The sequence below is a fragment of the Halichoeres trimaculatus genome, unplaced genomic scaffold (genome assembly GCF_033239565.1).
Source record: "Halichoeres trimaculatus isolate MK-OKI-2021-1 unplaced genomic scaffold, fHalTri1.1 fHalTri1_scaffold_1, whole genome shotgun sequence".
NCBI classification, from domain to species: Eukaryota; Metazoa; Chordata; class Actinopteri; order Labriformes; family Labridae; genus Halichoeres; species Halichoeres trimaculatus.
In genome coordinates, this window is record NW_027437179.1 from 18,025,843 (window position 1) to 18,053,527 (window position 27,685).

The 27,685-nt window shown below is 39.5% G+C and overlaps 1 protein-coding gene across 1 annotated transcript in view; it reads right to left on the bottom strand.

The window, feature by feature from the left end:
* The window catches only part of slc25a26 (solute carrier family 25 member 26), a 71,290-nt gene that overhangs the window by 16,146 nt on the left and 27,459 nt on the right, over nucleotides 1–27,685 (bottom strand). The window contains exons 6-7 of the mRNA XM_074673244.1: nucleotides 11,835–11,879; nucleotides 4,738–4,807 (exon numbers count right to left, since the gene is read on the bottom strand). Coding sequence (XP_074529345.1) covers nucleotides 4,738–4,807; nucleotides 11,835–11,879 — 115 coding nt within the window. The remainder of the gene's footprint in view (nucleotides 1–4,737; nucleotides 4,808–11,834; nucleotides 11,880–27,685) is intronic.

A 27,685-nucleotide genomic window follows, 5' to 3' on the forward strand; every position in this document is an offset into this window, starting at 1 on the left:
AAACCAGATGAGCACGCTCCTCTTCCAGCCGCTTCCTTCCTACTGCACACACCTCACAACACGGCCATATGCACGAGCACGAAAAGAAACATTTGGATGCACTCAGCAGTCACACGTACACACAGTTTCTCTCACACAAAATGAGTTCACTCCCACAAGTTTAACGGAGCAGTTACACCAGACATCCCTCAAATTTGGAAGCTGGATACGCGACGGGATCCAGGGGTGTCTCCGCTGAGCCGCAGTGTGTGTCAAGGCGAGAAAGTTTGCATGTGTCACTGCCATAAACATAGCAACTGTGCTCTGTAAACATACCCATATGGGCCACTGAGAGGACAGAGGAAGACATTAGGATCAGTGTGGCGTAACGCGTCGTTACTTTTTACTACTTAATTCTGGCTGATTATGAAACTGATTCAAACAGTTTTTTTTCCTACAAGGCTGAATAAAACTTCAGCATTAAATGTTACGGCCCCTCTCACTGCAGCCTGTTTCGTAATATTCTTGGAGAGCAGAAAAGTCTTGAAGAAATGTTTCACACTGAGAGATGAGATTGAGATTGGAAGGATCTAAAAGTGGCTGAATGAATCATGTGGTATGATGAGGTTCGATGCTGTCAAGCATTGGGTGCTTTTCTCTTTTTTTTTTATTTTCAGAGGTTCAAACAGGGTTGAATCCATCATAAGTCAGAGCGGGGTGCGAGGGCCCATGTGAGCATTTCTAGCATCAAGTCAATTAAGCACAAATGAAAGAGCAAGTGTGGGAAGACGAGTAAGAGGAAGTGGATGAAATTTAAGGATCGCAAAGGGACGAGAACCCGACTTTTGCCCTGGACCCAAACTTCTGTTGTACGCCACCCACTCCTTCGTTTGGCTCAAATTGTTCATTCACTGCAAATATTTCAATCTATATTCCAAAGAAAGTAAACGTGTTATGTACATTATCATTTTTATTCAATTAACTTTCCAACAAGGAGTAAAATATCTGCCTGCTTAGAGAAGAGGAAGGCCACTTTGTGTGAGGAGAAACAGCTCTTGTCTGAAAGTTCAGATCATGTTTTTAAGATTCTCTCCCAATCTCACATTCACCCCACTCTGCTCCTTATCTCATCTCACGACTTTTATTTTGAATTTTTCTCTCAATGTCTCATCCTGCCTCCCACTTATCCACATCTCCTCGTTTCTGTCTCTCTTCTTTCACAAAGATTAGTTCCTCTCCTCTCCTCTTCTCCCTGGAATGGACTGAGTCCAGGTAGGATGGCGCAGCGCCACGACTCAGCTCCTCTGGGTGCTGTTTTGTCATTCCCTCTCCTCTCCTTCACCTCCATTTCTATTTCTCCATCTCTCCACTGTCCCAAGAGCAGCAAACCTCAATCTTCCTGTGCTTTCTGGCATGCTGTAGCACCACAAGAGTTATGGACTGAGAGCTAGAAAGGTCCAACACAGACCAGTCTGCAGAACTGTTCCTCTGAAATCTGTATTTTGATTGTGGTTCGGCTTTTTCATCACGGGAAAGGTGAGGACTGAGAGAAAAGATTGATGATGTGACACCCTTTCTTATTCACAGCCATTTTTCTCTGGATGTATATTATGGGTTTTTATGATTCTAATGTCTTATGCACACGCTGAGTCCTCTCAAAAGCTTCTAACTGCTGCATTTTTATGAGGACTTTCAACAAGATGAAAAAGCACAACTATAAGTAGGTTGAAATCAGCTGTGTACATTTTAAATGTGGGGTATTATGCTTTTTCAAAGGCTTTATGCTGTCCCTCCGGCACTCTGTAGTAGTTTTACATAATTTACAGCTCAGATATATCTTTATTTTTTTCACCCTGGTGCTTTAAAAAACTCTTATTTCAGCTTCTTACTAAAACACTTAATTTTAGCTGCTGTTGCTTTGAGGCCTCTAACATCACAAACCCCCTGTCCTCTGATTGGCCAGTTCTCTGGAGGCCTGTCAAGCACAGAGCTATGGGCAGACCTCGGTGTTTGATGCCCACCTCACCCTTATGCGACCACCTCATCAACATCTTGTGAAGATGTCATGCTATTTTCAAAATGGACCATTTTGACTATTCAACAGACAGATTCAGGGATTTCTACAAACCATTAACAAGAAGCAGTTTGTTAATCTGATAATAATTCATGATAAGCATGATATTCCCTAAAGAAGAAGCTTGAGTGCTTTAAATCAATTCTGCCTTTCACAACAGTGCCCCAATGTGCAACAGAAAGTGTCTAAAACAATGTGCTGCAACCAAGGTACTTTTAAAGGTACCTGCCAAATTCTGTCTGTAACACTGAGTACCGATTCATGAAAAATCAAAAGGTACCATGTTTAGGTACCTAAATGCATCATTGTGACTGTGAGAGATTGGAAGAGTAGGGAATTTTCCATACTGGACATGAATACAGCATTGCAAAGTTATATGTTGAAGAATAAATATGTAAAAATTAAAAAGTTTGAGATTTTATTATTTAAAAAAAAAAAAGTTTTCTTACCACATAAACTCACAAAAGTACCGAAAAATTGGTACAGTTGAGCACCAACACCAATATCCAGGGATGGGTACCGTATTGTTTCAGATGTGAAAGGTACCCATCCCTTGCTGCAAACAATTGCAAGATTCACTAACCATAAACATAAAAAGTGGGGTGTTGGCACCAACACTGTGCCCTACCACACTGCTAAGTATTTGTAACTGAGGATCAAGACTGTTTAACACTGACGTTATTAACCTTTTTTCCTAAGGTACCGGTTGCTCAATCCCAATTACTTTCAAGAGAAGCACCTCTAAAGTCAGGGAGTCTCACAGTGCGGCTAACATGAGTGTCTCACTCCATGCACTGCAAAAACTGAAATCTTATCAAGTGTTTTTGTCTTATTTTCAGTAGAAAATTCCTTTTTAGACTCAATATGAGCTGAATTCAAGTGACCAATCCAGAAAAACGTCTTGTTTAAAGTTATTTAAGGACAAAAATGAGGTCTGAATTGCTCGTAACCAGTAAAAAAAATCTGCTAATGGAACAAAAGAAAAGTTACTTGTGTTAAGACATTGTTCTAGTCTCAAGGAAATTTTCAAGCAATTTTTTCTTGTTCCATTGGCAGATTTTTTTACTGGTTACAAGCGATTCAAACCTCATTTTTGTACTCTGATAACTTGAAACAAGATATTTTTCTGGATTGATAAGTTGACAGTGGCTCATATTGAGTATAATAAGACAATTTTTACGTTAAAAAAAAGACACAAACACTTGATAAGATTTCAGTTTTTTGCAGTGTGCTGACCGCTGATACGTGGTCCAGCAGGACCTGTGAGCCACGTGTAGTGACAGTGACCTGGTAATGAAAATGTGTCAATATCCAAGCCCACTATTCTTCAAAAATTCACACTGAAATACACCCACAAGCTGAAACCTCATCCCAAAAATGTCCAATTTTACCGACAGGTGAGTGAAGAAGAAGTTTGCAGAAGTTTGTAGAAGATGAAGAGTCTCCTTTAGCGGGTGTATTGTTCACAGTGCTCTTTAAACTGTGTATTGAGCGTGACAAACTGTCTTGCCTGCACCGTAATGAACAGTGTCCTTCCAAACATGCAATTAAAACTAACAGTATAAAGTAGACGTAAGTAAACCAAAAGATTATCATCTTACTGCATTCACAGTACATATGAACCATAATCACCATGCATTATCAAAAGTTTTGCATTTGTTCTCCACATGAAAACAACTACACGGATTTAAAAAATCTCCAAAAAAAACAAAAAAACAAGGAATTTTCTGAAAGCTACAGCATTTTTTGTTTTTAAATTCTAGAAAACAAAAGCTTTTCTTGTTTGAATAGTTTAAACCATTTTAAGAGGTAAATCCATTTTCAGGATTAGTTTAAGGAGGCTTTATGAGACAGTATTGGGTATCAGTTTGTGAACTTTAGATAAAACTCATTAAAATAAAAAACAAACACAAACACAGAACTACAAACCTATCCAATGTTTAAACCATTGACAAAGCTTGAATCTCTTTCACCTTCAGCCACCATTTGGAAAATGAAAAATGGCTCCTTTTTTATATTCTGTTTTAATTCTGTCTTTACTGTCTTTTCCTTTCCCCTGTTTGTCTTCCTATTATTCAGCTCCCCTTCCCTCTCCCACTCCTTTCCTGCTCTTTACTCTCCCTCTCTCTCTCTCAAACTACTTCAGGCCCCAGTGCTCAAGAGGTCGCACAGCTGCAGGGGCCCATACGCAGGATCTGGCCCCTCTTATCCCTGCTCTCTCCTCCTTTTGGTCGCCTGTCTCTCCCTCGGTGCTCATCCAGGCTTAGACAGAATGAAAAGTCTGATATGGTTTAATTTCTATTGGCTGACAGCCTTGAGAACTACCACAATAATACCTTTTTGAGACAGCATGGCTTATTCAATGCTGCAAGAAAGCAATGTTTAAGAAAATGGAATTTCCTGTTCCCCCCTCTAATCCATTTTTCTTTCCTCAGATTCTTTTCTTCTCTGATCAGCTGTGCGAGGGGATGTGATTTGTCAGCTGATCTAACCTTTGTGGAATCTGACAAGAATGTGACTTTGGCTAAACTTGTTTTGCCCTCCTGGCCATCCGTTCACCTATCCACACATCCATCCATCCATGTACTCAGGCTATCCATCCCTCCTCTCCTCCTTCTCTCCCCCCTTTTTTCCCCCTTCTCCATCTCCGCCTCGTTCCCAAAGCAGCAAATAATCCCCTGCACCTGCAAAAGCTCCGCACACTGCAGCCTGCCAAGAGTAGAGCGTGTGACCTTGCCTCCATGACCACAGAGTCTGCGGGAAAAAGAGAGCGAAAAGACACAGAGGAGGGATGATGAAAGGGCAAGAACAAGGGAGGAAGAGGGGAGGGAGATAAAGAGAGAGAAGACTGTAGTTAGCAGAGATATCAGACACATTGAAAACACATTGTGAACCTTGGTCTGGTCTGGGGTCTAGGCCCAGCGGGTGGGAACTGGACTGTTTAGCTATTTTTGTGTTGCTTTTTCTCCCCAGTGATGTCATACTACTTGTTTCCCAGGAACAGGGACTGGACAAGAGGGAGGCAAGAGGATACGCTGCTGCGCTCCCACTCGACTGGGCTGCAGCTTTACACATTTAGTCTAGACACCATCATGTTCAAGTACAGTGGGTCAGCATATTTCCACATATCACATGTACGTATCATTATCAGCTTGTTATTTTCTTAACCTGAAGGTCTGCAGCACAAAAAATATCTGTTAAAAAGAGCTGTCATTAATATACACCGGGGGTCTCAAACTCAGATTACAACAGGGCCAGGTTGCTCCATTAACACGGAGCTGCATGCACAGCACACAGGAAACATTTACACAGCCTTTAAAATGCAGCTCAACACGGTGAAGGTGGACTAACCCTACCTCTGTCTGTCCCCATGTAGCAGTCTGAGATTTCATTTTGGAGAACACTAGGAGAAAGAAAGATGTCTCATCTAGAAGAGTGGAGAAAAGCCTCCTATCCTGCTCACCCCTCAGCCCACATTGGTCTTGCTATCAGCTTCAATGATCATGCACTTCCTCAATGAACTGTCAGCTTTTGTAATACATCATCCCACTCATTACACAATTCATTAAAAATGATTTAAAATAGTCCTGTTAAATACACTCACAGTTTGAGCTGTTAACAGTTTACCCTGTAGCCTTTTTAAAGCAAGCTGTAGTTCTACTTATATTAAACTTAGCATACATAAATGAGCTACTTTAGCTTTTGTTACTGTTCTTAAACTAAAAAAATTCCTAAATTAAGAAATAAAATTATGTAAACATGTTCCCATCAGTACAGAACCATAGCCTATGACTTTTTCTGGATCATTCAGCAGTCCTTAGAGCTCCTGTGAGAAGTCTCCAGCTGTTTATGAATCATCCCAATCATCAAATCAGTCAAAACTGGTGCTACTTTATGACCGACAAAAACATAAGATTGGCTTTTTCCAAGTTTGTTTGTTTATGTGTTTTGGACAATTTTTTGCACATTTTGAGCATTGTGGCATTCATCTCATGATGGGCAGATGAAGGGAGACTAGAAATACAGGGGTTAGAGAGCAGGGGATCACATGCATTAAGGGTCATGGCCAGGCCTGGTAGTTGTTGAGTTGATGAGAGAAGGAAAAATTACAAGTAAAGTTGTCGGTTAAGTTTCTTGGTGTTGCACAGGGGTGGCAAACCTGTGGCTCCTGAGCCGCATGGGGCTCTTTGCCTTTTGGGATGCGGCTCTTCAATCCATTCATAAAAATATATATGTAGATATTGTTATGAGTAGTGGTATGCCGATAAATCTAAAATAATGATGTATTGATGCCAATGTTGGGATCAGTTTTGATCAATACTTGGGTGATGAGATTGATACTTAAGTTTCAGTTTCTTTTCTCTACTTGTGCTGCTATCGATTGCTCATTTGCTCATGTGCTCATAGCTAGATAGATAGATAGATAGATAGATAGATAGATAGATAGATAGATAGATAGATAGATAGATAGATAGATAGATAGATAGATAGATAGATAGATAGATAGATAGATAGATAGATAGACAGACAGACAGACAGACAGACAGACAGACAGACAGACAGACAGACAGATAGACAGATATACCACTTTAATCTTTGTGGCTCTTGGTCTCTGACTGGTTGACCACCCCTGGTGTTGCATATGTTATTCTGGTTTTTACTTGTTAACCCTCTGTGGTTTGAATAAATTAACAAATATAAAAATGGATAGTTTTTATGTGTTTTTGCATTCTAACAGATGTTAAATTAAGTGGACATAGTATATTTCAGTATAGTACACACAACAGTTATAACTAAGTAAGATTATATATGTAGATGAGAAGTTCATCCCCTGACCAATATATAGTGACATAATGGATCTGATAGAAAATGAATCAATAGGTAATAATGAGATACAAAGGTCATTTCTGCATCAAGACCTGAAAGGGTATGTGCCAAATTTGCAATGACAGGCATCAAGGGGTTAAAATTTCCAATGCTTATGTAAAGTTAATATATAAATCAATCCATCTGTGATTTTTACTTTTAATCTACTATATAAGATTGCTTTTTTATCCATGAAACTGTATGTTGCCATTCCACTTTGTGATAAGATTACATTTATTGGACAAGCCTGGTTAAAAAGATGTTATATTAAAAAGAACTAATGAGATTTTACTCTGACTATATTTCAAACCTGCTTATAAAGTAATTCACTCAGTTTTCTCCTTGCTGAATGGAGGAGTTGCACTGAAATAAAAAAATACTGGAGTATGTAATAAAATGTCCACCATATCTTTCTGGTAGTGTGAAAACCATGCTAAGCTGGGAATTCTTTCCAGTCCATTAGGTAAAGACTGTCACCTTTATGGTGCAGAATGGAATATATGCACTGTGATAAAATGGAAATGTAAGGAATTTATTACTTGATGTTTTATTTCAGTTTCTCACTATTGAATCAGTTCAATGCTGAATATTACAATGTTACGACTCAGCAAACTGTTAGGTGTTGTATGCAGTATGTGAATTTGTCTGTTCAATGCATCGTCTCTTGCTGACACCACTCACGTCACCAGTCAGTTTCCCGAAAACAACTGGCTACTGAAGGAAACCACCTGATGTTTTTGTTTTAGGAATGAACTCTCTTTCCCCTACTCCCTGTTTCAACAACAGGATGAAGAGACTGTCTATACAAGGTTAGTCTTTGTATAAATGCATGTGGACAGCTGTGCTGCCTCAGGCCCTTTAAGGTATGATTACTTCTCAGAGAGAGAGCAATTGGGCAACAGCATGGAGCGATTACTAATATTTTCTTTGTCCAATCCCCCCCTGAGAGTCTAATCTGTTGCATGTTATCTCCCTCTTCTCCTGCCTCATGTGAACATCATGTAAACCATGTGCGCACCCACAACACATTCAACACAAACAAATAAACACGCCATGAAAGAGAGAAAGGAGAGGAACTGGCAGACAGCTCTGGCTTTGTCATGTGTGTTCCATTAGAGCGCAGATTAAAAAGGAGATTTTGTTTTCCACATCAAAGGCCTCGGCTGGGGTATTCCTCCCTGTCTCCCTCAGTCTCTCCACCCCTTCCTCTTTGTTTCATGAATAAATAATAAGGGGCAAACCTGGGAAAACACACTTTTTGACCTGTGATCTCCTGTGTCGAGGTCAGAGTTTGCACCTGGATGACTTCCTGAAGGAAGGAGGTGCTGGAATTGTGTGCATGTGTCGGAGCATCATGTATGTGTTTGTATTAATGCGTGCAACTATGTGCAGTGAGAGCCCATCTGTTTTTGCATCCCAAAGTTTTATTTGGGTTCCCATCATGCCTGTTGATGACAAATTCCTTACAGTTTTTGTGGCCAATTCTTGGTGTTCAATCATAACCTACAAGTGTTACACCCTCCTATTTAGTTGATGTTTTTGAGGTCAGTGCAGATGGGATTAAATGAAAGCCTTCTTTCCTTGTGTCATCTGAGTAAAAAAACTTAATATGGTTTAATTAATGAGTGGAAGAAGTGTGGGGATTACTTAAAATGACACCAAAGTCTGGTGCAAGACAGATGAATTTAAATCTTAAAGCAGACACCAATTTCAAGACCTTGCAGCAGTCAACTCATGTCATATGAGCCTCTGGAAATGATAGCTCTGTTTTTCTGTTATGTGGCAATAAACTACTTCCAAGACTTGCTTTTGGGTCCAACTTCGTAATAAATTAAGTGTTTAAATTACAAGCAAAAATCAAAACCTGACCCTTCAGATATGTCTGCAAAATAAATGAAGTCATCAGTTTTGAAGTACTTCAGGGTTGAATCTTTTGACCTGTTTTTAAGAGTGAGTCTCAGTTTCACTGTGACAAGTAAGTTATACAGAGGTCTTAACCCAGGATGCTTTAACAGTATAAAATGAGATCTTGGGTTTCCGAAAATAACTCCTTTGTTGATATTGTTTTTGTAATGATTTTCTGAGTTTTTCGAGGCACAGGAAATCAAAATGTATTACCTCCGCCAAGAAGGTTATGTTTTGGGAGAGTGTGTCTGTCTGCCTGTTTGTTTGTCTGTGAACAACATAACTCAAAAAGTAAACGATGGATCTTAATGAAATTTTCAGTAAATGTTCAAAATGGGATAAGGAAGAAGTGATTAAATTTTGGAGGTGATCTGGATCACAGTCTGGACCCAGGATCTTTTCAAAGATTCTTTATCATTGTGAGATAGAGCCATTATGTAAATGGTCGGATCACTTTGCAAAACAATACAACACAAGGTCACGATAATTTCTGACAGATGTAAAACTACGATTCAGATCATGGCAATATTCTGGATACTAAGATCCAGAATATGAAATATGAACGGGGTCATCATAATTTTCAACACTGTCAGGTAACAAATTATCTTACAAACCTGCAACTAAAACCAAATTTTAGCAGACAGTCTGCTGAAAGGGAGTATAACATTAAAGTAGGACTAAAGTGTTGTGTGACAATCACAATATGCTTGGTGGAGGTCTGCGCTCTCTGAGTACTTCTCTCATTTTGTTTGTATTTGTTTTGCTATTGTTCTTTTTACTAGCTGCATTTGCATGTAGATATTTGTTTATGTCTACAAATGTATCTTTGTCAGATTGCTCCTATTTTTGTGACTTCAAAACTTTTCTCTCTGAACAGTGTTAGTAAATCTTTTTAAGACAACTTTTCTATTTAGATCCATTATATCCACTTTGGTTGTGCCTGTTTGTCTGTTTCAAGTCAGTGTAAAAAGAGGAAATTAAGTTACACAGATGTTTCGCTTCCAGAGAATCTACACAGATCTGTGAAGTATGAAATTTATGGCTCTGTGATAATAACCCTGAAAAGGGGAAGAAAACTTGTGAAGTATTTGTTAAACATAAATTTGATCTATCATTTTTTATACATCTTTGTCAGATTACTGTGCGTGGGAGACAGGATATCATAACTTTGGATGCACTCTGTCTACTTCTTCACTCTACTGTTGATCCTTCATACACCAAAACCTGCTGTATAAAAACAAACTGAAATACATATGTTGTACATACAGAGTACATTTTTTTTTTTATTTTGTGAAGTAGAGCTTAAACAGTGTCTGAAGTGTAAAATTCGTAGCTGTCCTTTCATTTCACCAATAGAAAAAAGTGTTCACTCTCTCTTTGATATCACAGAAATAAAAAGATGACTTGAACTTGATGCACTCGACCCATAAAGGGATTTGTCTGCTTTCTCTTGTTGCTTTCCTCTTTCCTGGTCTGACTCTCTCCCTGACAGCTGTGCTGGCTTGGTGTGAAGCAAAAAGGGAAAAAAGTAAGAACGCAGCACATTATTATCCCACAAAGCAGATGGGAGATCATGCCACACACATACACGCTCTCAAATTCTTTCACTCTGGCATATTTCAAACTAAACTGCTGTTTATGAAAGTCTCTGAACATCGCGGTGGTCACTATGGAGGAATCGCAATAAAAAGTCTGTTAGGGTAGGAGAAGTCGTTTTTTTATCGTTCTGTTCTTCGATTAGTCAGCTGGTTTCTGCTTTTCTAGCAAAGGGATCGTCTTATTGGTTATCAGCAGTTACGCATTTTAAGGGAAAACAGAAGGGGAAGGAGGCAACAAGGAAGTGGAGGAAAGGAGAAGGGAAGGGGGATAAAAGATGCTTAACAGAAGAAAAAGGAGCAGGCAGAAAGAAGAAAGGACAAGGGTAGAGGAGACAGGAATAGAGGACAGGAGAGGAGATGAGAGGTCCAGATTCCAGCAGTGTAGCTCTCCACCAACGGACTTGTCCAGATGGCCTGGAGAGAGAGGGCCTTTGACTGAGAGACAAAGAGACACTTGTGGAAGACAAAGTCTAACTATCAAATGCACAGACACACACAAACATACACATGTGCACACACACATACACACACACACACACACACACACACACACACACACACACACATACAGCTGAGCAGCGTATTGTTCGCTGCTTCTTGGCTGTCAGCTCCTAACATTGATGGAATGTTCGACTGTCCGCCTCTCGCGCCCATGAGACATGATGTCACTCTGACAAAATGCGTCCTTTCAAAGAGGACGTCTTTTTCTGTGTTCAGGGACACTCAGTGAGCAGAGGAAGCAAGAAAAGGACATGAGGGGAGAAAGTGATACTGAACAAGATATGGAGCAAGGTGTGAAAAGCTAAAACAAGACAGATGCTTGGGACTTGATGTGCTCCTGATAACCTGAAGTCTGGTGTGATGGTTTAGGTCACATGGGGTTATGGATGGGTGGCACTGAAGTAGGTATTTTTACAGGTACCGACCAAATGCTGTCAAAAGTACCAAGTACTAATTCACATAAAAGCAAAAGGTACCATGTTTAGGTACCTAAATGCATCCTTGTGACTGTGAGGAAGTGGAAGAGTAGGGGATTTTCCTTGCCGGACATGAACACAGCATTGCAAGGTAATACATTGAAGAGTGAATAGTTAAATTGAAAAAATATATATGTTTTATTATTTTTTTTAAAATGATATTTTTTAACCACATAAACACAAAAAGTACAGAAAATTGGTACAGTTGAGTACCAATACCGATTGCCAGGTACAGGGCATCGGTACATGAAAGGTACCCAACCCAACATGGGGTGTACAATCCCAGTATTGCTTGGGACAAAACAACACCAGAGAAAGTGATTAACACTAAAGATTTATCACTAAGACTAGGAAATAGGCAAAGAGGATGGTGGAGTAAAAACTCAAGGAGAATAAAACTGGAAACAAACACATGAAGACAGATAAAAGACTTGCCTTTAAATATTCCCAGAGTGGAAACTGCACCAGTGAGAATGGAATCTGAAAAAGAAGAACACAGAGTTTGAAACGTCAGGATGCATCTCTGCATTTGTTTTTTGGTTTTCAGGAGGTTCAAGTTTCATCTTTAACCTCCAATCCCCTGCACTTGTCATCCCCACCACCTCCCTCTGTTTCCTCTCCCTCGCCTGACTGCTCCCTTGTTCCTTCTCACTGCTGATGATTAATGAATGAGACGAGGGCTGTGGTCTGGCAGTCCTGACTGGGTAGACGGATGGATGGACGGGTGATAGATGGAAGGAGCACACTTGGAAAGAGGAATAAAGGGATGGGGGAGGGCTCTGAAGTGATGGTTGGACTGCGAGTGTTGCTACTGGAAATGCTAAGTCGCCTCAGGCAGGAAGTTACAACAGGAGGAAATCAGTGGCAGTGCCAAGGCAAGGGGCAGATGACATAAAGATAGACCACACACACACGCACATGTGACAGACACAGGAATCAATACGCTGAAAATAAATAGGCATGAATAAAAGACAACAAAACAATAACTGACTCTGAAATGTACATTCTCATATTAGATTTAAGAGAGATATAACAGACACACACGCCCACACTCATTTTTATCTCATCATTTTGCACTGCAGGAATGGCAGGACAGGAAGGAAGAGAATAAAGAGAAAGAAAAGCAAAGAGAGAAAGAAATAAAGAGACTGAGCAGTGTCATCTGTCTTGGATGGCAGCAACAGGAGGATCATTCATCCATCTGTGCCGCCTCCGATGTTAACACGCTGCTACAAGCTGGACAAATTCAGCTCTGAGTCAGCCAGCTCTCACAGACAATGCATCAACTGTGTTTATGCTACTCTGTGATCTAATGACGCACTTTGTTCAAGTAACTGATGTCACAGAAACACACAACCAGGAGAGGATTCACTTTCAGCACATCTGCTGTGTCAGCGAGAGTAAAAGAAAACAAAAAAAGACAAGGAGAGAGCTAGAAAAAAAATCATATTGAACTGAATAAATGGAGTTTCTGACACAGAAACAGACCTGTTTTTAAATTGTTTTAATGTCAAATTAAATTATTTTATCACTTTCCTGAGATAAGGAAAGTGAGGGAATGGTTGTCAGAAATAACATTATTTACCCTTAAACTTCCAAAACTGTCTAAAGTTGCAGTTTTACATTTTTCTGGTCTTAAAACAACTCCTGTATTTAAACTGAGCACAAAAAATGACACTGCTGCTGCTACTGTTACTGCTGCCCTTAACCCCTTTTTGTACCATCAGGACTGACAACAGCTGTCATTTGAAAAGCATGAAATATTGTGCTACTAAAAATAAACCTATGGTAACACTGTCTAACCTGTCCAGTTCATAGTTAGGAGTGGTGTTAGTTCTCCTGTGGTTTGTTGCTACCTGCCATGAAACAAAAGGAAAACAAAGACTCATCCGCAGCAGATCATGACTCACTATCAAAACAGCTATTTGATCTTCACAGCAGCACAAATCATGTTAAAGGCAATGAAGAAAAACCAGGTCCCCTTCCCGCACCAACAATAGTTCCCGCATCAGTTTGGAAATATATCTTGATTTCTTAAAAACATGTCACATTACATATTCTGCAAAATCACACCAAGAATCAGATTCTGTGACAGAACGAGTGAAGTTGATAAAACTTTATTTGAACATGGTGGGAAATGATTTATATCAGTTGAATTTATTCTGTAAAGTTTGTGTGGTGTCACATCTCTGCTTTAGCTTTGCCTTTCCTTAAATGGAACAACCTTTTTTTTTTTTTACTGAGTTTTCTTTCTTTCCCCCATGGACAATAAAGTATATCTAATCTCATCTAAACATGTAATTCAGTTTGACAAAATGGCTGATCCAATGCAATAACTGAAAATGAATCATGTCAGCAGATTTGGCCTGGCTTACTGGAGGCTAAACTGTCCACAACCAAAAAGAACTGGACAGAAAAACAATGATAACTTTGAATTCAAACATTAGAAATCAAAAATACGAGATGAAACCAAAAATGACAGTAGTTTCCAGTTCTGTGTTTTTGCACTTATTGTTGTGTCCTTTTTTAAAATGAGCTGAGAATGAATGTATCAATGCTACAAATGCTAACTGTGACATAAACTGATGTTACTAATAGTCTTTAGTGACAGTAGTACTCTCACACTAGGGATTGGAATTGATAAGATTTTGGCAATACCGATGCCCTTATCGATTCTGCTTACCGATCTGATCTTTATCGATTCCCTTATCAATTCCTGTTGTGAATTTTCGTGGTACAAAAAGTAGCTTTACAGGTTTTTCTGGGTCAACAACATGTGATTGAGTTTATATAGTAAGTGAATAAAATGTAACTGGTCCCTGAGTCTGGATATCTCTGGACATAGTTATACAGAAACAGGTAAAAAATGAACACAATGTCATGTTGATGTACTGTGTTGTAATGTATTAATAATTCAAGTCGCCCATCTAGTGTCTCAAACTGGTAATAGCAATGGTTTAAGTTGTTTGGAAGCTTTCCGTAGTTATGAAGTCAGCCATGAGCCTTTCAATTGCCTGTTAGCTTTTGACATTTGAAATTCTCAGTATTTTTTACAAAGAGTTGATGTGATATGTTTCCGTTATGAAAGTTGAAATTCTATTCTGAAGCTGAAGTTATACGGATGTATGCTAACTGCTAGCATATCAATGCACTTTCCCTTATACGTTAGCATCAAGCTTGCGCTTTTTTGTTATTTTGGTAAATAAGGTGATTTAATCCATTTCGAATGTACTGAATATGAATCTCCTGAGAGAGAGTAATGTACGTTTCTGTATGAAGTCAGTTCTTCAGTAAAACTTCAACCTGAAAATCCTGGATCAGAGTTTTCTTGGGAAATGTAATCATACTGCTAAGCCAAGGTGCTAAGTAGCAGACTAGTCGACGTAAGGCTCAGCAGCTCCGGCAAGATGTAAAGAATTGAAAAAGGAATTGTTAAGCACAATGGCTAACAATATCGATGGATCGAAACATTTCTTATCAATTCTCAACGGGAACTGGTTTTCGATTCCCATCCCTACCTCACACTGGTGATATTTTCCATCACTATGTATCATAAGGACATGTCAGAATCTGTTCAACAGATGTCAGCTGCCAGGTATACGAGCCAGCATTACATTCTTGTGATTCAACGGATCAACTTTGTCTGACATTAGTAGACGGTGCACAGCAAGGAGATGGGCTGTTGTCTGTGAGGATCTGCATTTCTGAAACTAGACAGTCAGGGGCCAAGTCAAAAAGAGGAAGTTTTCCAACATTTGCTTCTTACATTGGATCAAATAATCTCCTAGTCAACAAATGGTGCATACAGGAATATGTATTTCTTTAATATACAGCCCATTTCAGACTTTCTTGATCCTCTATGAAGTAACCCTGATACATGGAGCTGACAGAAATGTTCCAGTGGAAACTCTTTTGGCCCATCTGGTCAATTCAGGCAGACAGAAGCAAATTCTCTCAGTTTTGGGAGATGATCAGAAAACCCTTTTTGACGCAGGTCTGGTATCCAGCCCCATGAAAGTGGAGTGTGAGGCGGTGAAGAGTAAGTGCACCACTGTTTTCCAACTACAGAGAGATGAGAGAGCTTTCAAAAGGAATTACAGTGCACCTGTCTTTTATTACCACCCCGATGAGTTCTGCTTCTTTTCTCCAGACCCGGAAAAGAGACAGACAGGCGGAGTGCAAGGAGTGTGCAGTCTATAGACAAAGTGAAATGGCTCTTGACAGCAAAAAAAACTTACTTTTTTTTTTTACTGTTCCACAATTTTTATAAAGTTTGATTAATTTAAAGCAGCTTGACATATATGGCTTTAAAAATCTAACAAAAGTGTAATAGTAACACACTGGACTGACAGCTGAGAAGGAGAAAGACAGAGATCGTTCTGCTGAAGATCTGGAAAGACTGACACACCAATGATTTATGACTAAGTTTGACTACCCTGGTACGCTGGGACTGTGGTGTGTGTGCATGTGTGTGTGTGTGTGTGTGTGTGTGTGTGTGTGTGTGTGTGTGTGTGTGTGTGTGTGTGTGTGTGTGTTGCCGGGCATAAAAGGAGCATCTGAAGCACCGCATGTGGTGTGATTAAACTTGATAAATTATTTTTAGTCCAAGCCGAGCTGAGGGCACATACGTCTAACACTTGAGGCATGTGAGAACCTGAAAAAATGTGGCTGAACCAACCAGTGAGTGTTTGTTTATCTCGGTCATGAAATCAAATCAAACTGGGTGGAGACATCGTTATTGTGTTACTTTTTCCAGTTCTGAAGTGTTTTCTTGTCGTCTCACATAACCAACTATAAGTATTTCAAAAGCTCAACCTCATGTCTGTGCAGCGATGGATAAAGATGAAGTTACTCTCTCAGCAGGATTAGAGCTGAAGAAAGGTAGAGAGGAGTTGTGAAAGTAATTTGTCTCTCTCAGACTGTAAATACACCAATCAAAAAGTTGCCCAGAGTCAGTTCACTTTCCATCAAGCCGATCAATGCGTGCCATGTGTTACCTGCTGTGGAATGAATTCTCACCACTAAAATCTTTGAGTCATTGCTCTGGCTTGCACTAAAAACACAAGAGAGCTTTCTCAAAACAGCCTCAGGTCTTTTTGGCTTGAGCTATTGTTTTTGAGGTGAGGCAACCTTAGAGACAGACTCATACATCAGCATTGCACCTGATATGCAGAATGTTGCTCATATCTTTACTGTCCCTGTAGTTTTTAGTGAAGCAGGAAAACACAGAGACAAACCGCCAAAGGAGGATGAGACACGTTTTCAGCAATCTGTCTGATTGAGGTTGACCTCTTTATGACAGGATGAGGATTTTGACACAAGCTAAGTGTGCTTAAACTTTCATTAGTTTGAAACTGTGGAAATCCAAACCAACTCTAAGCAATTCCTTCTACAATGTCCCTGTTATGATCTGATGCACTGATATAGGATCAGACTGTGGGAAGGGAGATGTTTCATTTCGTATGACTCCTCAGGCAAAACAGCTCATCTCACCACAGTATCAGAGATCTGAAAAGAGGGATCATGAAGAATTATGTGAGTCTGTTATTCAAATCTAACATGTTTATTATGCAGAATTGCTAAAGGGTGAGTATCTCCCATGTGCAGAAGAATCAAACCAAAGCCCTGCTGAAGAAAGGATCAGCCATTGATCAACTTACTACACTGTTGTTGTTGTCAATGGAAGATGTTTTTTCCATCTTCCTTAAAAAAAATGGTGGTTATTTTAAACTGACTTCTGTGACCTGCTCCTTTCTCTGCAACAGCATTGTTTGATATTGCACATGGGGATACAATGTGTGATAAATAGAGATAGAATGTATAGGTTAAGTCAAAATACAATAAGACTCATGATGCTGGCTCGACAATATGATTTAAACATTTTTGATGTCGCACTAATTATCCAATTTTGTTCATGTTTTAGAGGAAGACATGGTCTCGAGAAGAAATACTTGTGGTGCTTTTATTTTGTTGCTTTGCATCTGGATTATTTGATTTCAAACATGTTTTTGTTCTGAAGGGTCACAGCTAGTGCTGTCAGGCAATTAAAAAATGTAATCTTACTTATTACAGGATTTGTAATTAATTAATCTAATTAATCACATCTTAATCTCATATCTCCCTATTGTCCCCAAATTAAGAATTTTAAAGGTCCCATATTATGCTCAGTATAACAGGAGAATGCTGAAGTTGAAGAGCCATCACTGCTCTGTTTTTGTCTGTAAACAGCCACATAGTTTCATGCACAAGCTTCCCATCTCAGAAGAAGACAAGACTAAGTGGCCAGAGTTCATTTATCAGAGAAATGTGCCAGCTACACTCAGTAAAACTGTGCATGTGCGCGCTAGTCACTTCACGGACCGACTGCTTTTCCAACTTTAGACAGTACAACAGAGGGCTTGTGAATAGACTGGTCCTGAATCCAGGCGCATTACCAACCATTCGCCAACAAACCTCGGACCCCGGAAATGTGAGTATTTTAAATGCTGTGTGCTGTGGAGCAGATGTAGGAGCTCCTCTGTGTCCCCCCTGTCTCTGTGTTAGCTTCAAGATGCTAACTGTAGCTGCAGTTAGCCTGTTGTTTTAGTCTGTAATGTTATGGTAAACGAGCTTTGCTGTTTTCTAAACATTGTGCACTCGGAGCTTGTGGCGCCGCTCTCAATGACAAGGAAGAGCGGGGCGGTATCAGCGGTGGCTCATTTACATGTGAAGGTCACGCCCACTAAATCAGACTGTTCTGAACAGAGGGGCTATGAGAGCCTGGAAACAATGCTGCTGTGCTTGATTTATTGGCTTTTTGGAGCAAATCATGTTACTACCATTTTATGAAGACATCAATGATCCATAATAAACTGCAGAAAAGGAGCATAATATGGGACCTTTAATTCTAGGACATTACAAAATTGTAGTCTATACAAGTAAATTATGTTTTTCAGCAGGGGGAGGCGGGGTCTGGCGGAGCTTGTCAATCAATGTCATGCTCCTAAACTGCTGTGGGTGAGAGCGGTGCACTCTTTGGATGAGAGATCAGTATGGATATGAGGAAGAGATGTGAGATGACAGAGACATACCGAGACTCTGCAAGTCTGAAAAGTTCAGGCAGCTCACGCTCCAACTGAGGATATGTCGAGGTAGTTCAGAGAGAAAGAACAACGTGATCGTGAGAAAAGGCGATGGAGTTCATGGAGAGGACCAAAGGATGGAGCACCTGAGATGAACGTGACCGAACAAAAAATATGTTTTGTCTGTTTTTTGGATCAAAAGCAGGAAGAGAGACATAGAAGAAGATAGTCAACCCTTCTTATGTAGTTTTGGTGTTTACATAGTCACAGAAAACAGTATTATTAGCCTTGAAATATCGTTCAAGATGCGTCGTCAGCAAATGAGGTAATATTGTGTTAATTTTTATAACGCATTAATTTGCGGTGAAACTAATTAATCTAATAAATGTGTGTGACAGCCCTAGTCACAACTTAGGCTTTGGTAAATTGTTAAAATTCTTTCAAGAAACTTTCTGTTTGTATCATTTATGGCACACCAAGATGAAAAAGCAGTATTGCTTACAACTTTGCAGATCTTTTCCTGTACATGTATTAAGCTTTGTTTTCTCAAAGACAAGCTCACCCTGCCTTATTTAAATAATATAATATATCAGTCACTGTGAATATTTGATGGGAAAAAATGCCTCTTTATTTGCCTGCTGTCAGACTTCTGGCATTGAAAGTAATAATACAGCAACAGTTAACCTTTTTTTGATGGTTTTGTTTGCTTTCATAAGTCATGGACTCATGCTATGTCACAGCAGACTAGCACACAGCCATCCAGACATTCAGGTTGTGCTACGCTGAGCTAGCATAAAGGCAGCCAGGAAGCATCTAATACTTCATCGTGCTCCCTGGTGCTAACTGCTGACCCCATCTCATCCCCCGGCCTCGTATAATGCTTCAGCTAGCATGGCCTATTCAGCTCAGGAAAGCTCAGTAAGCTAAACTGTGTGTGTGTGTGTGTGTGTGTGTGTGTGTGTGTGTGTGTGTGTGTGTGTGTGTGTGTGTGTGTGTGTAGAAGATTGTCATTGTTTCAAACCTAAAAAACAGACTCTGACTCATTATTTACTTCATACAATCTTCGCTTGAAAGACCCTTTTCTTTATATCTTGTTTTACAATATCATATCACACAGACTGAATATGTAACTGTTAGTAAAACGATCAGTTGGCCGAATAAAACATTACCCTGAGGGCAGAGCAGCAGTAATGTTTATGTCCATCCAGAGCGGCTGAGGTTTTCCTCCCCCTGCCAAAACTTTACTAGCTCACTCGACTCCAGCTTGAGAAAATCAGAGCACTCCAAAAGCCGCATGAGCAGTGACCGAATCATAACAATAACTAGGGAGACAAACACACCAAGGGCACTTTACACGTTGTTCTGGTCTGCGAATATGACCCGTCACACAACATAAAATCTTGGAGGAAAACACAAAAAGTTGCAAACACACACACATACTGGACTAACAAAAACAGAGAAACGCAAACCACCCCTTTGACTGTGGCTAAGGAGGTTTTAAAAAGTAACGTACAGAAATAGCTCAGCTTTTTCAGCAGTGTGGCTTCAGTGATGGCAGATCAATGTCAATATTTACATCACTAGCACAAGTTTTGTGATGGATTGGGATTATGTTTTGAGCAAAAATTTATTGTCCTCTGTAGGAGAACCACGAACGCATCACCAGGGTTTGTGTACCCAGGCTGCACGCTCAGACAAAGAAACACGTCAAAGCCTTAGTTTACTTGAATTGTTGACAGTTTTAGAGAAGCCAAAGGCCTCAAATGTTAAGTTTAAAGCTAAAAAAACTGTAAACAAACTGTTCAGAACAAGCCACTTGCTGCACTTTTTAACTTTCAATTGTCCATTTTAATACTGTTGCACTTTACTTCTCGAAGACTTTTAAGCTACAGTTTGCACTATTTAAATTAAAGGAAACCAATTTTCTCTCCAGATCTTTCATTCATCTTGTCCAGCATTTGCAAGCTGTAGACCAGGGGTGGCCAACTTGTGGCTCGCAAACCACATGTGGCTCTTCGCCTTTTGGTATGCCGCTCTTCAATCCATTCGTAAAAATAAGTAGATAATGTTAGAAGTAGTAGTGTGCTGATCAATCTAAAATATTGATATACTGATGCCAACGTTTTTTATCTGTATTGATCAGTACTTGGGTGATAAGATTGATACTTAAGTTTCAGTTTCTCTTCTCTACACGTGCTCTTCTCAATCACATGTGCTCATAGCTATCCAGATAGATAGATGAAACTTTGTCTCCTTTGCAGTTAAAACAGAAATTTGTCTCTGACACAGCTCCAAATACAAATTTAAGCACACTTACAAACACATTAAATCTTGCTTTGAAAATTGAAAATGTATTGATTATCATTTTGTGTCATTTTGTTTATTAGTGACAGAAAGTGCGTTTGTAAGACCACGTGTGTGATGTGTCTCTTTGTAGTACCACGGTAATCCTTGTGGCGCTTGGTCTTTGACTGGTTGGCCACCCCTGCTGCAGGCTGTCTCGTCAGAGCAGTATATTGTGTAATTGATGCTTTCAGTTTTCAGTTTGATTATATCAATAAAGTCAATGTAACAGTCACAAGATGTCGCCAAAGTCACTCTGTCCCTTTAAAACCTTCCAGACAATGATGCAAGTGTATCAAATCGTATCAAATCATACCACTGGCTGAGTATCGTGACACATATCCTTAGCTAAATGTTGTGTACTGTATTGTATCGTAAAATAAGTGCATCGCTCAAGCAGGAACCTCCAGTCTAAGAATATGAGAAAATGTGTGGAAGTGATAAAACCTGCTGTTTCTTGAGTGTCTACTTGAGGCTGGCTCTAGAAGTACAAGAAGTCACATTCACACCTAGCCAAAAACAGCCGTTTTCAAAGCAGAAATTAACCTATTCACAGCCTGGTTCAGAAAATGTACCCTGTCTTAATCACTGATCTTTTTTTTTCTTTTTAACTCAGCAGTTCAGAGGATATTAAGATCAAAAGCTCTCCCAATCACAGCTCAGGTCACATGACCGGCAGCACCCTATAGCTGTACGAGAAGCCCTTGCCACAACCAATACAGCCGCGATAGCCAATGTGCTACATTTGCCATTTTAGAAACACACTGGTGACTACGTCCATGTTTTATACAGTCTATGGTATAGTCTATTTATCTGGCTGTCCTTACTGTATCTGCATCCTCACTGCAGGCCTCAAACCTCCATCAAATTCTTCAGTCCACCAATCATGCTTCCCACTCCTCGGACTTGTTTTGCTGCACTTCCAAGTATTTAGGAACACAATTGTTTACTTCTGGACTGTATTCAATATTACACACATTCTTTTTCATAAATATCATGCAAACATGGCTACACAAGTTGGCTGTGAAGTAAAAAATGTGCTCCAGAAGCTGAGCAGCATCTGCTCCCAAAGCCCACAAACATGTGTGTCATCCAGCTGGTCTCCAGGGACAGATTCCACTGCTGGGAAACATGTGAGCAGCTCTCACACAGACCTGCTGTCCTGTCTCTACATTTTTTTTATGAATATGTTGGCGCACTTCATCATATTTCTGCTGCCGAGTGTCTACGTGTGTCTGAAAGCAGCATTTTGTATTTGTCCGATGACATATTTGGTCAGTGATTGAAGGTGACAGTGCCACTTGCTGTGACTGTCAGGTACTATATTACAGGAATATGGAGATTGGGTCTGCTGTGTCACTCTGCTGACAGTGCTCCAGTGTGTATGTATACGTGTGTCGGTAGGCGTCCTTGCCAGCTGTATTAGTGCTAACTTTATTAGTATTCAGAGAGGCTCTGAGCTGTCACAGGTCCTTAGGCACTCAGCGGAGGGCAGGAAAAACACATGTCAAAATATATTCACATTGAGCCTGATTGCAAGCAAGCCAGTTGGCTGCAATTTGACAAATGACTTTTAATAGGTCATACTGCAGCCTCTGCATACAAATGAGCATTTAAAAGGACAGCGAAAGAGTTAGGGAGATGGATGTCAAGATGGAGAGACAGGCAGACAAATGTACACATGGCCAAAACCAACACATGAGGCATTTTTCATCTTCTCCAACAGATTGTTTTCCAAAACGTACCTCATCCCCTAAAGTCTCTCTGCTTTAAAATATCTACCTGCTGCTACAGTGGCTCTCCAAAATCAACTCTACTGGATACCACAAATCAAATATTTTCCAACAATATGCTAAAATTAATCTGTGCATGTCTGACATTTAATATAATACGGCATTGCTGTAATATAAAGGCAGTTTGCATAACCAATTAAATTAACACTGCATGAGGGACTTCTACATTATGCACTCCTCTATTTAAAAGCAAGGGTACTACTGGAGTTGTCTACGCTTGTTTCAACTTTAAACTGCCTGTGAACAGAACCTCTGCTCAACATCAGGTACTAGTGAGCTGTCACTGGTAATATGGACCAACCTTGAGAAGGGGTGACAGGTGGAATAAAACCAACTAAAGTGCAGACTGAAAACAGCTCTCTGTACACACTACTCAGGCCTTCATTGAAAGAAACGTGTACGTTTGGGTAACTGGGAAAAATCACAATCCAGGGAGTCCAAGTGGAGGGATGGATGTAGGTGTGCTTGGCTTTGCAGAAAAGTTAAATCATAACTATGTACCAGTAGGAGAAAGAAGAGTAATGCCCAAGCATGAAAGCATGAGGGTAGACACATGACTCAGGTGCCCTTTTTCCTGTCCCTCCAGCCCCCTTCTTACTTGCACTTCCATCACTCCGACCATCACAGGTGCAACTGGGCCTGAGGTATATTGTTACCCCGTATACATCATCACACCATAATAGGACACATTGCTTGACACCATCATGTAGCATCCTAAGTAGGTATTTTCGAAACCACTTTTTATGCAGACCGATACTAGTACGAGTACTCCCTTTTGAGTACTCACCGATACCGAGTACAGATACTACTGGTACTTTTGATACATAAAATTCCAATTAACAGTGACAAATCATTTGGATCAAAAACAGCACAGTCACTCTGCCATTAAGTCCAAATAATACACAAACAACTCTCTCTGAGTTTAGAATATTTTTGATAAATTACAAAAAAATTGAAGTGCACAATGAAACTAGCAACGGCCAGAGTTTAAGTATTTATTGAAGTAAACTAAAGTGCAAAACTAAAAAGTTTAACAGTTAACTCTCCCTGGTTCGTTCATGTTGTCCAAACTGGACCTGGCACACATTTGCCGTGGTGTTAAACCGCAGCAATTAGCAGTAACTAGTGGCGAGGAGGTCTTGCTCGACGTAAGATTTTCTTGCCTAGAGTATCTGCTGCTGGTATCTGCAGCCTTCACGAGTACCCATACCTTGAAAAAAGACTAGTATCGGCCTGACACTGATACCTGGTATCGGTACTCGCCCATCCCTAATCCTAAGCATAACTTTACACAGCAACACTGAAAACACGTCTACAGCTTTACTGACTTCATGACGTATCTTTAAATCGAAATGGTCAAATTACCCCTTTAACACTCCCGGATTTCTCTGTTGAGTAAGCCAACAATCTGCCACCAATGTTTAAGTTGAATTGTCATCACGGTTGTGATAAAATGTCTGGTTCACGCAAAATACCCATGCTTGCATGAGCCAACATCTTCAACCCTTGCTTGGCCTTTATGGCTGTGTACCAAGTGTACTTTGCTTGAGCACAGCAACCTCCTGGTTTCAGGTGTGGGCTCCCTCTAGCATCTAATGATGCATGAACACACTTAAAAATCAAGAGCTGTGTAAGAGACAGCTTCAAATTTGGGGGGATTAAGGTTCTGGATGAAGTAAAGACACTTCCTATGCATTTTCAGTGGAGTGCAATTTCATGTCATGGTAATCCATCAAAATTTGTTTTGACATCACACTTCAATCTCCAAGCCACAAAGAAACCTGACTGTGGCACAAGAACAAAAGTGAAGGGATCATCACCAGACATGATAATTCATCATCTGGGCATCAACTGGGTCTGAATCCGCTTTCAATCTATCCAGCGGTAGTTAAGCTATTTGGGTCTGGAACAAAACAGAAGACCACCCAGTGGTTGATTTGAAGGTTTTATTTTTACAGAAACTATACCAGAAAGAGGCAATCTGCTTGCTGAGTTAGATTTCAATCTTTGTGTCACTTTTAATGAAAAAAAATGTTTAGCAACCTGTTTGTTCACATTGTACATTTCTAATAATGACCATCTTCATGTAAACACCAGTGCTGTGTAAACCCATGAGGAATAACTTGCGTAGCCATGTCTAAGACATATCCGTCAAAACTTGCATTATGCGGTTTCCAGATTTTGTACTCACACAAAACAACATATTTTACTGTCATTACAATTACAAGACAGACACCCTGCCAGATTTTACTGCTATCGTATATTATGAAATCCCAGACACAAACAACCGTTTGCAGAAAACCACTACTCACACGAACATAATCATGACAGTGTGGTGCAATCTTGAAACCAACAGTGATGTACTTTTGAGTCATTCTGCACTGCTCTCGCCACCAGATGTGGAGCAAATGAGCAAAAGAGCAAATGATTCATGAGCCAGAGAAGTCTGCTGGATCCTCGCTTAGTATTTGATACTGAAGGACCCAGCCAAATCCATTTGGCAAAACCGTCCAAACTCCGGATTTACCAGATGTACCATTTCCAAATGAGACCATGTGTTCTCTCTTAAATTCAATTTATATGCAAAATAAAATAAACAATGGCTCCTTATTCATGTTTAAGAAGTCATGTTAAAACATCCTGAGTCACTAAAGAGCTTAAGTGAGCCCAGAGAAACAGTTTCACTGTCCATTTAACCTGTTGTTCTTTTTACTTCACTCAGAGCCTTTTATAGTCATAGTTTTTCATTTACAAAGCAAACTTTTAGTTTCAGCTCTTTCTTTGCAGTCTGCCACCCTTTTTTTCCAAACTGGGGGCCTGTATACAGGGGAGCTGCACACTGCTCTTACATTTTCTGAGAGCAGCCAGACAAACAAAAACATTTTACTTTTTATAGTAAAAGGTGGAAAGAGCTGAAAGGAGCAGAGGAACTTTAAGAGAAAGCAAATTTGACTCAGATGGAGAAACCATCAACAGCAGCTTTGTTCAAAGAGAGGAATCACAATGGAGCATGTGAAGATACACACACACACAGACACATACACACATGTACACACTCACTTGGAAAAAGCAGAGCAAAGCCCTGAGTCTAAGTCCACATTTATTACCTGCTAATGCAACAGGGCTGCGAGCTGGATCCACTTGCCAAAGACATACACACACACAAACATCCAGGCACACCCACATTCCATCTGCTGTGTGTCAAGACAGTATGATGAGGAACTGACTGTGGTGACACGCTGATAACAAACAGACAGAGATCAGATTTTAATATGTTGAAAGTTGATGAAGTCATTAATCACAGCCGAGAGGCAGGTGGTGGTAGACACCTCTGAATACTACTGTGCCAAGTCTTAGAGAGTCACCGAGCATGAAGAAGACAGACCTGTTTGACTGTTTGACTGTCAGTTTGAGGACACTTGTGATGTCAGTACACCTGTAGAGGCAAAACATGCAGACAAGAGCAACATCTAACACAATCAATCACTCTAAACTGTGTAGCTCAAATAAATAAATAAATAAATAACTACTTCCACTCCCCATATAAGACTGTTTTATTATTTGCTTTTAGTTCATTTTATAAAAATGTGAAAACAATAGAGTGGTGTCACATCTTGGCATTAACAGTAGCTGAAAATTGTACAATTGAAAAGATAAGAGTGGATAACTGTTGTTGACATGGGCCTTCATACAATGAGACCGTTTTTTTTTTTGTTTTTTTTTTATTTGAATGTTTTAGGCTCAAGCAGGTTTTTCAATTTATTCTCCCAACAATGTTTTTTCAACAAACTTATATAGCATTTTTAAAAATCTAAGCAATCCTTTGAAACAATATGTTCTCTGACTTTATTAGTTCATTTTCCCGGAGACACTGCAAAAGCCTAGACTCTAAAACTATTGCAGGAGATAAAAAAAAAATAATAATAATAATCAAACATGATAAACTACCTATGATCCAATTAGAGATTGTATGTTTTGTTGAAGGTTAATAAAAATCTGATTTCAAAGGTTTACAAATCATTTGAAAAAGTGCAAAGAAAACATATTGAATGTTGAAATAATATGATTTCTTATTTTTTTAAAAATGCTCATTTTAACTTTGAAGCTATTATCCTGTTTCAGTCGAGGTCATGTATATGTAAGGTTTCCTCTTTGCATGGTACAGTTTTAGCCTGTGTTTCTAGATGTAGCTATAAAATATGTTCACACACAGTGGATTTCACAAGTGATTTTTTTTTCTGTGCAGTGGTTTCCACTGCAGAGTCATGTCTGCTTTGCACTGCTGCCTAAGAGCCCAACAATTTCTTATACCATCTGGTGTTAGCAATGAGCTTTGTCCCCTTGGACAGATATTCTCTGAATGTTTTGATATTGTGTACCATAGCTGGTGAAATATTCAAGATCTTAAATTTTACATGGAGGAACACTACTTTGAGTTGATTAACTTTTCTCACCCAGACTTCCATGGAATAGTGAACCTTATCCTACCTCCACTTCAGGCAGATTCAGCCTGTCTAGAGTGCCCTTTGCCTAGACATCTTACAAGCTTGTTGCAAATTAATGCAATTAGATGAGATATGTTCTCCGTGTGGTTTCGGAGCATTACACAACATTTTCAGTGTTTTTGTTGTTCTTGTTTTGAAATATGTTCCTAGTATCATATGTACGAAAAATAAAATCACCTCTTTCAGTGCTAACATTACTTTCAACACTTCCATGTGTTGTCTAAGTGCTTTTTTCAAACCATGAAGTTTTTATTTTTACCAAAACTTTATCAATTATACCCTTATGCCAAGTTGTGTAGCCTAGCTTGTATAGAATGAGGGTGTTCCACTGATGTTATGATAGAATTTAATTTTATTTTGATATTCTGATCGTAACTTCTGAAAAGAGCTGAGCACTCAAGTTGTGTAAAATAAAAAAAATAGAAAATAAAAATTTTGATCGAAAAAGTTTTGGAAAAAACCTACAGCTCCTGTTAATAAAATTTACCTTTCGAGGATATCACGTAGAACAACTTATATTAATATAGATAAAATAATATTAAACTACAACAGTGTAATTCCAAAGTCTATACGGATTATAAAGC